This window comes from Eupeodes corollae, chromosome 2 (assembly GCF_945859685.1).
Source record: "Eupeodes corollae chromosome 2, idEupCoro1.1, whole genome shotgun sequence".
In the NCBI taxonomy this organism is placed as follows: domain Eukaryota; kingdom Metazoa; phylum Arthropoda; class Insecta; order Diptera; family Syrphidae; genus Eupeodes; species Eupeodes corollae.
In genome coordinates this window covers 56398015-56411301 of record NC_079148.1, presented here as the reverse complement: position 1 = coordinate 56411301, position 13287 = coordinate 56398015, and the positions used below count along the sequence as shown (strand labels likewise).

The following is a 13287-nucleotide window of genomic DNA, read 5'->3' as shown; positions in this document are numbered from 1 at the left end:
ATAAGAACTCTCAGTCTCTTGCACTTTGCGGTCTTTCGTGGGGTGATAATTTATTCTTACCGCCTTATGAAAATCGTTTACATCTCTCTCTCTCATCAAACCCTCTAAAAACGTCGCAAAGTCGTTGATATTCCTTTTGTACACCAACGTTTAGCATGGCACATTTCTTCCAATTCATACTAATCCACGGGAATGTCAGGATAGGTTAGGTTAGGTTATAGTGGCTGTCCAAGATGGAAACGGACACACTTATGCCAGTTTAATGGCCCATTGTGATACCACATGAATTTCCTCCTAAGCTCAATGGAACCAGCTTGAGTCCCTTACGAAACGTGAGAGGCTGATTATACCGATATGATTTAGATCGTTAAAGAAGAATTCTCCTAGGTAATTCTTGCGTTTTCGAGCTAGAGCAGGGCATGTGCAGAGATCGTCCATACAGCTTCAGCAAAAGTCATTTGAGAATACGCCTAGTCTCGTGGCGTGCTTTCCTATTAGACAGTGTCCGGTTATGACACTTATTATCAAGCTTATATGCGATCTGCTTAGAGAGAGCAAAGCAAGCACCTTGAACGTTTTAAATCCAGTGTTAGCCAGATGTTTTTTGTGGCTTGACATGTGGTAATGTTGTTCCACCTGGTGCCTGCCCTCCTCACAGCGTCTTGCATTAGCAGCAGTTTACAAGTAGCGATTGGTATGCCAGTACTTGCCAAACGTGGTAGGATGGGCTGTACTGTACCGTTCCTGGCGAGTTCATCTGCCTTACAGTTACCTGGAATGTCTCTATGGCCTGGCACCGAGCAAAGGTGAATATTAAACTGTTGCGCCATCTCCATTAAAAATGATCGACAGTTATGGACTGTTATGGAGTTTGTAGAGACAGAGTCCAGAGATTTGATAGCGGCCTGGCTGTCAGAGAAAATACGGATATCAGATGTGGATACCAAGTTTTCTTTGAGCCAAGACAAGACTTCTTTAATCGCCAAAAGTTCCGCCTGGAACACGCTACAATGATTGGGAAGGCGGAATGAGAGACTTAATTTCAGTCGTTCAGAGTACACACCTCCACCAACCCCTTCTTTGGTTTTTGTAAAAATGGATTGACTCATCCTCCAAGAATGTCCTATCCTCCTAAAAAGATCTGATGTCCTATCCTCCTAAAAAGATCTGGTAGGTATAGAAATCTAGAAGTTTCTGTCGAATTGTAGTTGGGGGATGGTGTAGTCTGTGTGCTTTGGAATTGATTCTAAGTACCTTAGAATTACGGAGTGGCCAATGCTGTTGTTGGTCCACTGCGACGAAGCATTGAGGCGAATAGCAGAGCTTGCAGCTATTTGTTTGCTAAATATGTCAAGAAGTGTAAGGTAGAGCAAGGTATCCAGTGCCGCAGACGGGGTCGTGCGAAGCGGTCCGCTAATACAAAGGCAGGCTGAACGTTGGACTTTATTTAACTTATCCCTGTTTATACCTTTCTCTAAAGCAGTCCACCATACTGCCACACCGTACGTTAAAATCGGTCTGATTCTCGATGTGTATAGCCAATGCGTGATTCTGAGTTGTAAACCCCATTTATTACCAATAGCTTTTTTGCAAGAAAAGAGAGCTACAGTATCTTTTTTGACTCTTTCCTGTGCGTTTTCAATTTAGTTTTTTGTCTAAGACAAGACCCAGGTATTTAGCCTCGTCTGAGAATTTTAATTGAATTCCTTTAATATAAGGAGGGGTGACAAATGGAATTTTGTATCTCCTCGAAAATAAGACCAGATCGGTAATGTGTCGATTAACACCCAGTCCACACCGATCAGCCCAAAGTATTAGTCTGTTCAAGGCATTTTGTAGGAGTTCTTTTAGGATATTAAGATGCTTTCCTGAAACTGCTATAGCAACGTGGTCCGCATAGGCTATCACTCTGAAACCCTCCGCATCCAGACTAGTTAGGATTTCATTCACCACTAGGTTCCAGAGGAGAGGGGATAGAACACCACCTTGCGGTGTCCCTCGCTACTAACGAATCGTCTACTAGAAGAGTTGCCCAGTTATGAGTTAATTATTCTGCTAGTAAGCATTAAATGAATTAACTCTCGAAGCGAACTCTCTACATGTCAGTGCAGATGTGATTGCAGATGTGTCCACGTTGTTAAAGGCACGGGAATGTCAGACAGGCACATTCTTTATCACCATAAATATTATGTCCTTTTTAACCTTTTACGAGAATACTGCGTTAACAACGTGCATACCACCTTTAAATTCCATATCAGTCCATCCTCCTTCTGAAACAATCCCTACAATTCTTTCTTAGTTTTTTTTAAAGTTTTGTATTCATTAAAAACTAATGAGTTTGCCTTCAGGCGCATGCCTAACTGTAATATAAAACTAAACAAAATAATTTAAAAAATAGATTTAAGTTTAGCTTAAGTGTTTTTTTTTGTTAATACCTTGCATTAAATTAATAAATACAATAAATTTATGTTACTTTGATTTTTTTTTATAGCTCGCAAAAAACTCCAAGATACTGTACCAATAGTTCACAATGACAACGACATTGAGTTACTTCTCAATCGTGCCGATAAAACAATTAACACAATTCTAGACATATTTGTTGGTGCTCAATTGCCCATACACATTCTACGTGGTGTTGAGCCTAATTTACGATATGGAACTGCCATCAAAAATTTCCTCGAAACTACAAGTGATATACCCAAGTGCCCAGCTTATAGCTTAGAAATAAATAATAGTAATAAAATTCAAAATAATAATGTTAATAATTATTCCAATGAAATACCTTTAAGATCTGACAATCTTAGCAGTAGCAATAGTTTAAGTAGTAGAAAATGCATACATCTAGCATCTAGAAAACAAATTGGCGATTCGATAATACGCTTCGAGGATAAAAGTATTAACAGTAATCCAAGAAGACATTAACAAAAAAACAATAAAATATATTCGAACAATTGTATAAATTAAGTTAAAGAAAAATGCTCAAAATTACTGGCCCATCCTATTTTATATATTTTAGTTTGATTTTTTTTTAATATGCTGTTTATGTATTTATATCCAAAAAATTGATTTCTTTTTTAATGAGTATTTATTATAAAAGCTTAAAAAGGGGAAAATAGAAATAAGGCTTTGATTTTCTTGCTTTATAATTTATTTTATAACATAGCATAACTTGCCAGCACTACGTTTCGGTTAAAAATCATTAAACCACTTTGTATACTATTTGTTATTTAAATTTCGGATTTACAGACTGAAAACTTCGTTTGTTATGTTTGAATCTCTTATTTTAATTTACTTTACTTTATGTTCTAAATCCCGCCGGGCATGGTAAGAACTAAGCTGTATATTAAGCAGACCCAGACAATAATGTAGTGTAATTGCTTTATGACGAGATTTTTGTTTATCATCTTCGAATACCATAACCAAGTTTTGTTTTATAATTTAAATAAGTCTAATTTCCTTTTATTCAATGGTATAATTTCAGCAAATAGAAAATACTTGCATTATTGCTAAAATCAAAAAATAAGTCACAAAAAACGAATTTATAGTAAATTCATTTCCAAGTGCCTACTTCAAACCAAATGTGCCAAACAAACTATAAAAGTAGAAAACAAAACATGTTGGTTTTTAAATGTTATAAACAAGTGTTTTCGGTTTGTTTTTTATCAATTTGATGAGGATTAAGCCTTAATTTGAAATTGAATGTGAAATTCAAACAATGACTTTCCAGCAGCTTTTAGATTTCTATAGGCATCTATTTTTTGAAATACAAATTGAATATTTTTTTATTTTAATTATTAATTTATTGTAAGACAAAGTGCCAAAGGTTTGAAACTCCTATTATAAGTTTAAAAAATATTGTTCCACGACAATTACTTTGTAAAAAAAAATAAACAGAATATTATGCTATTATAGTATTACAGTGAAATTAAAGTTTCTATTAAATTTTAGGTTTTGATTTTGTTTCTTATATTTTAAGTAGAATATCTATTTAAATAATATTTTGTAAAAATACAACTTTTAAAATAAATAGTTACTAAGCTATTTAAAAAAAAAAACATATAGAGAGAGAGAAATATTTTAAGATTGTATGTTTTATATTTAAAGAAATATATATTCACTACATGTACATATTTTTAATAAAACATTTTATTTTATTTTATTAAATTTGGTATTTTAATCTATATTACAATGAATTACAGAATCAATCAAATTGAAATATCGTGAATGAACTTTGTTTGCTTGGTTTGTGGTTAAATTCTTCATACTGCGTTCATTAAGCAATATAAGAAGCTACACTCGATTCCTCATCTTCTCAAGTCGAAATGGTGTTTAAAAAGGTATAATTTTTTTTACAAATGTTTGCAGTTTAGATTAGAGCCCAATAAGTTGGGACTTTATTGACTTCTAAATCAAAAAAAAAATTAAAGCTAAAACCTCCTATACAATGACTTTTTTCGGTAAAGGAAGTTCAATAAAAAATATCGTAGCATTTATAAACGGTGATTTTTTAAGAGCTTGAGAACTTTAAAAAAAAAAAACGCATAAAATTTGCAAAATCTCATCGATTCTTTATTTGAAACGTTAGATTGGTCCATGACATTTACTTTTTGAAGATAATTTCATTTAAATGTTGACCGCGGCTGCGTCTTAGGTGGTCCATTGGGAAAGTCCAATTTTGGGTAACTTTTTCGAGCATTTCGGCCGGAATAGCCCGAATTTCTTCGGAAATGTTGTCTTCCAAAGCTGGAATAGTTGCTGGCTTATTTGTGTAGACTTTAGACTTGACGTAGCCCCACAAAAAATAGTCTAAAGGCGTCAAATCGCATGATCTTGGTGGCCAACTTACCGGTCCATTCCTTGAGATGAATTGTTCTCCGAAGTTTTCCCTCAAAATGGCCATAGAATCGCGAGCTGTGTGGCATGTAGCGCCATCTTGTTGAAACCACATGTCAACCAAGTTCAGTTCTTCCATTTTTGGCAACAAAAAGTTTGTTAGCATTGAACGATAGCGATCGCCATTCACCGTAACGTTGCGTCCAACAGCACCTTTGAAAAAATACGGTCCAGTGATTCCACCAGCGTACAAACCACACCAAACAGTGCATTTTTCGTAATGCATGGGCAGTTCTTGAACGGCTTCTGGTTGCTCTTCACTCCAAATGCGGCAATTTTGCTTATTTACGTAGCCATTCAACCAGAAATGAGCCTCATCGCTGAACAAAATTTGTCGATAAAAAAGCGGATTTTCTGCCAACTTTTCTAGGGCCCATTCACTGAAAATTCCACGTTGTGGCAGATCGTTCGGCTTCAGTTCTTGCACGAGCTGTATTTTATACGGTTTTACACCAAGATCTTTGCGTAAAATCTTCCATGTGGTCGAATAACACAAACCCAATTAATGCGAACGGCGACGAATCGACATTTCACGGTCTTCAGCAACACTCTCAGAAACAGACGCAATATTCTCTTCTGTACGCACTGTACGCATTCGTGTGGTTGGTTTAATGTCCAATAAAGTAAACTGAGTGCGAAATTTGGTCACAATCGCATTAATTGTTTGCTCACTTGGTCGATTATGTAGAACATAAATCGGACGTAAAGCGCGAAACACATTTCGAACCGAACACTGATTTTGGTAATAAAATTCAATGATTTGCAAGCGTTGCTCGTTAGTAAGTCTATTCATGATGAAATGTCAAAGCATACTGAGCATCTTTCTCTTTGACACCATGTCTGAAATCCCGCGTGATCTGTCAAATACTAATGCATGAAAATCCTAACCTCAAAAAAATCACCCTTTAGCTTTCAGTGAAATCCACCAGTAAACTGTTTTTTTCCATTTTTAATTCAATTTTGAAAAGTTTATGTTATTCCAAACTTATAACTCAATACAGTTGCAACACCTTCAGCCGTGATTGTCAAAATTGGTCATGAAACATTTTACGAAAAGGATAAGACTATTTTGCTGATATCTTTTCCTATTGTTAAAAGCATACATCCCACTTCACAATGAAATAAACATCCGTTAAAAGTAAAAAATATTGTTCTTATATTTTTTTTTATTAAGATTAATTATTTTACAAAATGTATTTAACGTTTTATGTTCTAACTTTTTCTTAAAGCAAAAAACTTAAATCAGATTCTGGTGGATATTCAACTTGTTCCTTGTTCCTAAAAAAAATCGTATATTGAAAATATAAAAAGTAATAACAATAATTTATAAAAACTTACGCTTTAAACAACTTTGCATTACGATCACCCTTCAGAGTAGCTTTATCGCCATCCACTAATAGACTTGTTCCTTCGCGTAATCCCAAAACTGGCCGGCTATGATAATCAACAAATTCATTTAATCTTTCGTCACGTGTTTCACCTTTGTGCTTTGATTCCAAATCAGTCTCCAAATAATGTGGATTAATATTAAAAGGTACTAATTGAAGTGCATCAAAAGTCGGTGGATAATCAACTGGCATATCATTTGTTGTATGAATCGATAGGGTAGCAACATTTGTTCCAGCACTACTTCCAATATATGGAATACCATTTTTAACTGTTTTACGAATTGTTTCGACGAGATTCTTTTCGTAAAGAGTCTTTAATAGAACAAAAGTATTTCCACCACCAACAAATATAGCTTGGGCATTTTTCACAGCATCTATTGGATTTGATTTGGTGTGCAGACCTTCGACTTTGTAGCCCCAGTCGTTGACGGCGTTCCTGACGGTTTCTGTATACTTATCATGATCTTTTAAAGCGTATGGCACAAATAAAATCGTGTTCACTTCTTTCCTGAAAAGAAAAAGAATTAAAATAAGAAAAACACGAAATTAAGGTTTTTTTTTAGTTTCAACGTACTTTTTGAGTAAATTATTTATTTGGTCTTTGGAATGTTCAAGGTACTTAAATCCGTGCACCCTTGAAGAGGAAATTAACAGGAGCTGACGCTTGCTCATTGTTGAAATGTTTTGTATACTGAAAGTGGTAAAAAAATAAACCAAATGTAAGTTACTGGGTGAAAAGAATGATAAGCTTATCTTAAAGTTAAAAAAAAAAAAAAACAATGCGAAAGCTATTTGGTGTTCAAAAATTAAAAATGTACGTAGTAACTAAATCAAAACCATAATTAAATGGTCATAAGAGGTTTTGTCTGACTACGCTACATTCTGGAAGAATAATACCTGTAATTATCCAATTTTGTTTCCTTAAATCTAGTTTCTTAATTAATTTTCAAATAAATTAAATACAAATTATTTGGGTATCACGATTTAATCTTGAAATCCTTATCAGATCATTATCGATTAATCTATGGATTAAATATTATAAATCAACTAATAATTTTCTTTTGCTATACTGTATTTTATCGTTAAATATGTATATGTATATGTAGAAGTTTTGTGTTTTTCGTTTTCGATGGACATCAAAATTATAATTCTATCAAATAGAGTTATAATAGATATATGACCGTTGGAAAAAGAAACCGTTGTTTAGTCTGTAAAACCTTACTTTATATAATTTCTATAGAACTGAAAGTCGAAACTAAATAATACCTGTTCATCTATGTTTGTATATCCTTTAGCATAGCAATTATGGGGGATATTGTCCAATTGACACTAACAAGTAAGTCAAACAAATTAAGTAAAGTGCCAATAAAATAAATAAGAGGTTCGATACCAAATGTAGTGGACAGGTTCAAGACACAAGGGACTTAAAAGTAAGGCAAGTTTCTAGTATCTGCCAGTTGACTGGGAAGTCGAGAAAAACTCCCTTCAAGTCAAGTCTTCTTATGTCAAAATGACATTTCATCATGTTTTTTCTTTCAATTAACTGAAAGCTGAACTTTATTACTCCGTGGACATAGAGGGTCTTTGGTAAAAGGGTTCCTTGTCAATTTTTTTTCAACGATACAAAACACAACTTGAAACCTGGGTAAGGGGCGATTATAGCTATCAGTAAAATACATCATTTAATTGAAACATGAGGATCAAAAACACTCTTCTTCTTCGCACGTCCTTTTTATTGTTTATTTCGTCAGTAATTGTTGTACTGATGCCATCGGAACAGTAACAAATCGAAACGTCATCATTAAAACGAAATGGAATTTTCTTGGCATTTTGCAGTCAGCTGTTTAGTAAGTTTCTGCAAGTACACGATTATCAAGTAAAGTCCAAGTTTGAAATTAATGTCATCTGAAAAATGGTCATATCTTGCATTTAAGGAATGCAGTTGGCTGCAAATAAGGTCTCTAATGTTTGAACATTCTTATTCATCAATTATGGACGAGTGCATCCGTGATTCTGTCTAAATTATTTTATGTCGACGTATAACGGTATGTATATTTTAAGCAAATTGGCCAATTTATATTTCTAAGATTCCTGGGAGTTCACTATTTATTCTCACCTATTAATCAAATTTGATTTGCATTTCTTTTCTTCCTTCTGAAAGATCTTAGAAATATAAATTGACCAAATTAGTGTTTCATTTTAGAAAATTAAATATAAGCATTATTTTATCGGTCCATTCATACAGTATTTGTGTTTTCTTTGTTTACAATTTGTCCTTCTATCATTTTGGTTAATCAACTATTCGATTCAGAGTTAACATTTAAATCTATGTACATATCTGAAAATGTAGACAATAAATCAACTTAACATCTGTACTATCCAATTACTTTTCAAAACAAAAGTTTAATTTTTTGAATTATCACAATGTAAATATCTTATCTATTCATCTAATTATTTTCTTCTTGGAAATATTCACCTACAAACTGACACGCGGAATACGAAATATTGTTAAAAACCTTAATTTCTGAAATATTTGTGTGATTTTTACACAATTTATAAAACCAAATTTATTTGTCTACCTTATCTTATGTCAAAATGTTTTTGTGGCCTGTATCTCAAGTTATACAACTAAAGAATTGTATGATTTCGGTTTGTACAATTTTAATCAACACACAAATTTGGTGAACATTGTAAGGATGACGATTTTGTTTCTCACGAGAATTTATTAAAGTTTATAATTGTTCAGTATGAAGTTTGTTGAAACTACAGTGGCGAACAAAACTGGTCGGATGTTTGTCAAACCTAAGATCATATTGCTGTTAAACCTGTAAAAATTACTCAATTTGCTTCCGGTTTTCAATTATTGAATATTTATTTATTACTCTCATCATTGAATAACATACAATGTAATAAAACAAACACACAAACAGAAATTTCCCAGAAAAAAGCAAAAAAGTCAATGCGTCCAGTTTTGCATACAAAAAACACTATTTTACCGTTATCATTATGAAATTTGTCAAGAGATTATTGCGTTTCTCTAATTATTACGTCATTATGAAGTAAAACGGTGTAGAGGTAACATTGTTACACCCAAAAATTGTGAAATTATTATTCAATTAATGCAAAATGAAGAAAACCACTAAAGATTTGGAAAACCGAATTGTGGTACTTCTGCAAAAAAAGGAAAGTACCCGGAAAATAGCTGAAAAGACTGGCGTTGGAAAGTCAACAGTGATAGCAGTACGAAAAAGAAATAATTTGGAATCTCCGGGTGATTTTGGAGGAAGACCAAGAATTCTAACGGATACTGACGCTCGTGAAATGGAACGGTTGCTTCGTAAAAGCTCCAAGCTAACACCTAAAGAAGCTACACTGGCCATTAACAAACCAACAAGCGAATGGACAGAAGAAGAAGAAGAGCATTGAAAAGAATATGGTTAATCGCGTCTTTAATGCAGAAAAAACCTGCGCTTTCCAAGAAAAACATATTAGCTCAATTTCAATTTTGTAAAGAACACAAAAACTGGTCTGTTGAAGACTGGAAACGCATTATATGGTCTGATGAAACCAAGATCAATCGTATTTTATCGGATGGTAAGTCTTATTATTGGCACCGACCTCGTGAGCAGCTTCAGCAACATCAAGTCAAACAAACTATGAAACATGGCGGTGGTAGTATAATGGCGTGGGCATGTTTCACTTGGTGGCACGTCGGTCCTATCCATAAAATAGAAGGAATAATGAAGAAGGAAGACTTCCTAAATATTTTGCAAACATATTTGCCTGAGTTTGTTGACCAGTGTGCGTATCCAATTGAGGAAATTGTATTCCAACCCAAGCATACCTCAAAAGTAGTCAAAGAGTGGCTTGAAAACCAACCATTTTAAACATTAAAATGGCCTGCACAAAGCCCAGATCTTAATCCAATTGAGAATTTGTGTTTTAAAAAGAAAGGGCCTCTGGTCCAAGTACTAAAATTTTATATAAATCATTGCTTTTTGTATGCTGAGTCTTCCGTGCAAAAGTGGACTTATTGACTTTTGTTGTTTTTTCTATTTTCTATTTTCTATTTTTTGTTTGTTTTATTAAATTTTTTGTTATTCAATGATGAGAGTAATAAATAAAGAATTAATAATTGAAAACCGGAAGCAAATTGAGTAATTTTTACAAGTTTAACAGCAATATGAACTTAGGTTTGACAAACATCCGACCAGTTTTGCTCGCCACTGTAAATTTTTTTTCATATTTTATTTTTCAACAAATATAGAAGCAAAGAGAAAGTGTGTTCTAAAGTGGAAAAACGGAAGTATTCCACAATGAATATTTGTTGACAAGTTTCTGGGAGTTTGTAAGTTCTATAAAAATATAATATATAATTTATCAATAAATAATGTAAAGTTAACTGCAAAATATAAAATTTCGAAAAGAAATTCGAAAATATCTTTTTGTATTTAACTGGCCAATGATCATCTTAAATGTTTTTTTTTTGTTTCATATTACGTTTTTTTCTGTCACACAAACTAAAAAGTACTTTTTTAAACATTGAGTTATACTAAATTCGAATTTCGCCTTCACGTGAGGTTTTTAAAATATGCCCCCTTTAAAATGCTAGATAACCAGAAACTCGTTTGAAAGGTTAAATAAAGCAAAACATCTCCCTTAAAAACAAATTGTATGACGATTTTTCAAAATACAAATCTTAGTCTTATTCGCAAGAAGCGGTACCTGTGAAGAAAATGGGTACTGCCTCTTGCGAGGAATTGAAAAATTCTCCAAGAGTAATTCTTTTCATGAAAAGTGCTTCTTAAACAAGCCGTTTGTTTTCGGCTTAAAACTGTAGGTCCCCTGCATCCCTCATTTCATTACTCGCACACAGAAATGGTTAAAAGTTGTAAGTCACTAGGCCCTAGTTCCCAAAGGACTGTTACGCCACCTAATTTAATTTTTTTTATTTAGAAAATTATCAGGACTTTCATTGAAAAAAAAACTACTCATGTGTGCGTAAGGTAAGTGCTGCAAATATGGCCCACCCTTAACATTTTTTTTTAAATAAAACGATAAATTTAAGTCTAATTCTTTTTATTTAACAGTCTAACAAAACATTTTCAATTCAGCTTTTAAAAACTTTAACAAAAAAAATAAACATAACAGAAAGTTAAAAACAAAAATTTAAAGGAACTTCAAAAATCATATAAAAACAAATTGTGGCCAATATGGCCCAACTGGTGTTAAATATGGCCAAGGGTGGGTCATATATATAAACTTTATATATTTTTTTAATCATGATATCACACATGTTAAGAAAATATTAATTAATTAATTAATAAAAAAATTTAATTTTAAAACACTTAAGAAAACTTACCAAAAAAATAGAATCGCGCGGCACATTAAGCACTAAAGACTGAGGCTAAACCGGTTTGAACGTGTTCGTAATGCAACATTTTTTTTCGCTCTGGGTTCCGGTTTGGGAAATACCGTTTTGGGCCATACTAACCACGTAAGCCACATTTGCCGCACTTACTCTACATACAATCACTCAACTTATTGATCACAAAATTTTCACAACGGTTTATTTATAACTTTTTTATTTATCCAGATATTTCAACGATTTTTTTTACAAAATAACGAAATAGCATAATAGTTGAATTAAAAAATTAAGAACATCAAAATTCATCTATGTATTTACTTAATTACATTAATTAAAAAATAAAAAAAGAGCACTTCATCAATTTGTTGACTGTGAAATTCAGGTTGCTTAATATTTTGTATGGCTTTGAGTGCTGCTTTTATTCCTCTTATCTTGCTGGAAGATGATGCCCGACACACTTTTGTTTCATTTTTGCAGGCGTCTTGGGAGTCCTTCTCCCAAAATGGTGTCGTATTGTTCCGCAATTCACCGACCCCTTCCGTGCACATGCACCCCCAAATCATAAGATTTCCTCCTCCAAATTTGAGTGTTGGTTTCACGATCGGATCGCTTATTCATTCACTAGGTTTCCAAATCCATTGACAGCCATCGGATCCAAAACGGTTTATTTTTGTATTTTTTTATACTATTATTTTTGTATTTTTTTGCAAAGTCCAACCTCAATTTCTTACAACGGTCTGTCAAAAGTGGCTACTTTATTTTAGCTCGTCCATGAAAACCTTGCACTTCTTTAATTGTGAAGCTGATGAGTTCTTTCATCTACCATTAAAATAAAGGAAATAAACGGTGATTTTTTAAGAGCTTGAGAACTTTCAAAAAAAAAAAAAAACCCATAAAATTTGCAAAATCTCATCGATTCTTTATTTGAAACGTTAGATGACATGACATGACATTTACTTTTTGAAGATAATTTCATTTAAATGTTGACCGCGGCTGCGTCTTAGGTGATCCATTCGGAAAGTCCAATTTTGGGTAACTTTTTCGAGCATTTCGGCCGGAATAGCCCGAATTTCTTCGGAAATGTTGTCTTCCAAAGCTGGAATAGTTGCTGGCTTATTTGTGTAGACTTTAGACTTGACGTAGCCCCACAAAAAATAGTCTAAAGGCGTCAAATCGCATGATCTTGGTGGCCAACTTACCGGTCCATTCCTTGAGATGAATTGTTCTCCGAAGTTTTCCCTCAAAATGGCCATAGAATCGCGAGCTGTGTGGCATGTAGCGCCATCTTGTTGAAACCACATGTCAACCAAGTTCAGTTCTTCCATTTTTGGCAACAAAAAGTTTGTTAGCATTGAACGATAGCGATCGCCATTCACCGTAACGTTGCGTCCAACAGCATCTTTGAAAAAATACGGTCCAATGATTCCACCAGCGTACAAACCACACCAAACAGTGCATTTTTCGGGATGCATGGGCAGTTCTTGAACGGCTTCTGGTTGCTCTTCACTCTAAATGCGGCAATTTTGCTTATTTACGTAGCCATTCAACCAGAAATGAGCCTCATCGCTGAACAAAATTTTTCGATAAAAAAGCGGATTTTCTGCCAACTTTTCTAGGGCCCATTCACTGAAAATTCGA

General features: G+C 33.6%; 2 protein-coding genes and 1 long non-coding RNA gene across 5 annotated transcripts in view; 2 read left to right on the top strand and 1 right to left on the bottom strand.

Moving 5' to 3' along the window:
- Positions 1–4083, top strand: part of LOC129945958 (chondroitin sulfate glucuronyltransferase) — a 95575-nt gene extending 91492 nt beyond the window's left edge. The window contains exon 8 of the mRNA XM_056055955.1: positions 2492–4083. Within this exon, the coding sequence (XP_055911930.1) occupies positions 2492–2922 (431 nt within the window). The 3' untranslated portion in view covers positions 2923–4083. The remainder of the gene's footprint in view (positions 1–2491) is intronic.
- Positions 4084–6047: 1964 nt separating this feature from the next.
- Positions 6048–8867, bottom strand: LOC129948005 (probable alpha-aspartyl dipeptidase). 3 transcript variants are annotated; one of them, XM_056058806.1, is made up of 4 exons: positions 8758–8867; positions 6856–6972; positions 6232–6789; positions 6048–6171 (listed from the first exon to the last, which is right to left on the bottom strand). In XM_056058806.1, exons 2-4 carry the CDS (start codon positions 6951–6953, stop codon positions 6117–6119), a joined length of 711 nt encoding a protein of 236 aa, XP_055914781.1. In that variant the 5' UTR covers positions 6954–6972; positions 8758–8867; the 3' UTR covers positions 6048–6116. The 3 variants fall into 3 exon arrangements, with proteins under 3 accessions (XP_055914781.1, XP_055914782.1, XP_055914780.1); XM_056058807.1 differs by lacking the exon at positions 8758–8867 and adding an exon at positions 8669–8749; XM_056058805.1 differs by lacking the exon at positions 8758–8867 and adding an exon at positions 7548–7693.
- The window catches only part of LOC129948009 (uncharacterized), a 48792-nt gene continuing 43373 nt past the window's right edge, over positions 7869–13287 (top strand). The window contains exon 1 of the long non-coding RNA XR_008781815.1: positions 7869–8326. This is a non-coding gene — a long non-coding RNA (uncharacterized LOC129948009). The remainder of the gene's footprint in view (positions 8327–13287) is intronic.

What these genes read in the sequence shown, in the direction of transcription:
- LOC129948005 (XM_056058805.1), bottom strand. An exon ending in ATAAATAATTTACTCAAAAA is followed by an intron (nt 6,790 to 6,855) that starts GTACGTTGAAAC and finishes TTTTCTTTTCAG; the next exon opens with GAAAGAAGTGAACACGATTT. An exon ending in AATGCAAAGTTGTTTAAAGC is followed by an intron (nt 6,172 to 6,231) that starts GTAAGTTTTTAT and finishes GATTTTTTTTAG; the next exon opens with GAACAAGGAACAAGTTGAAT.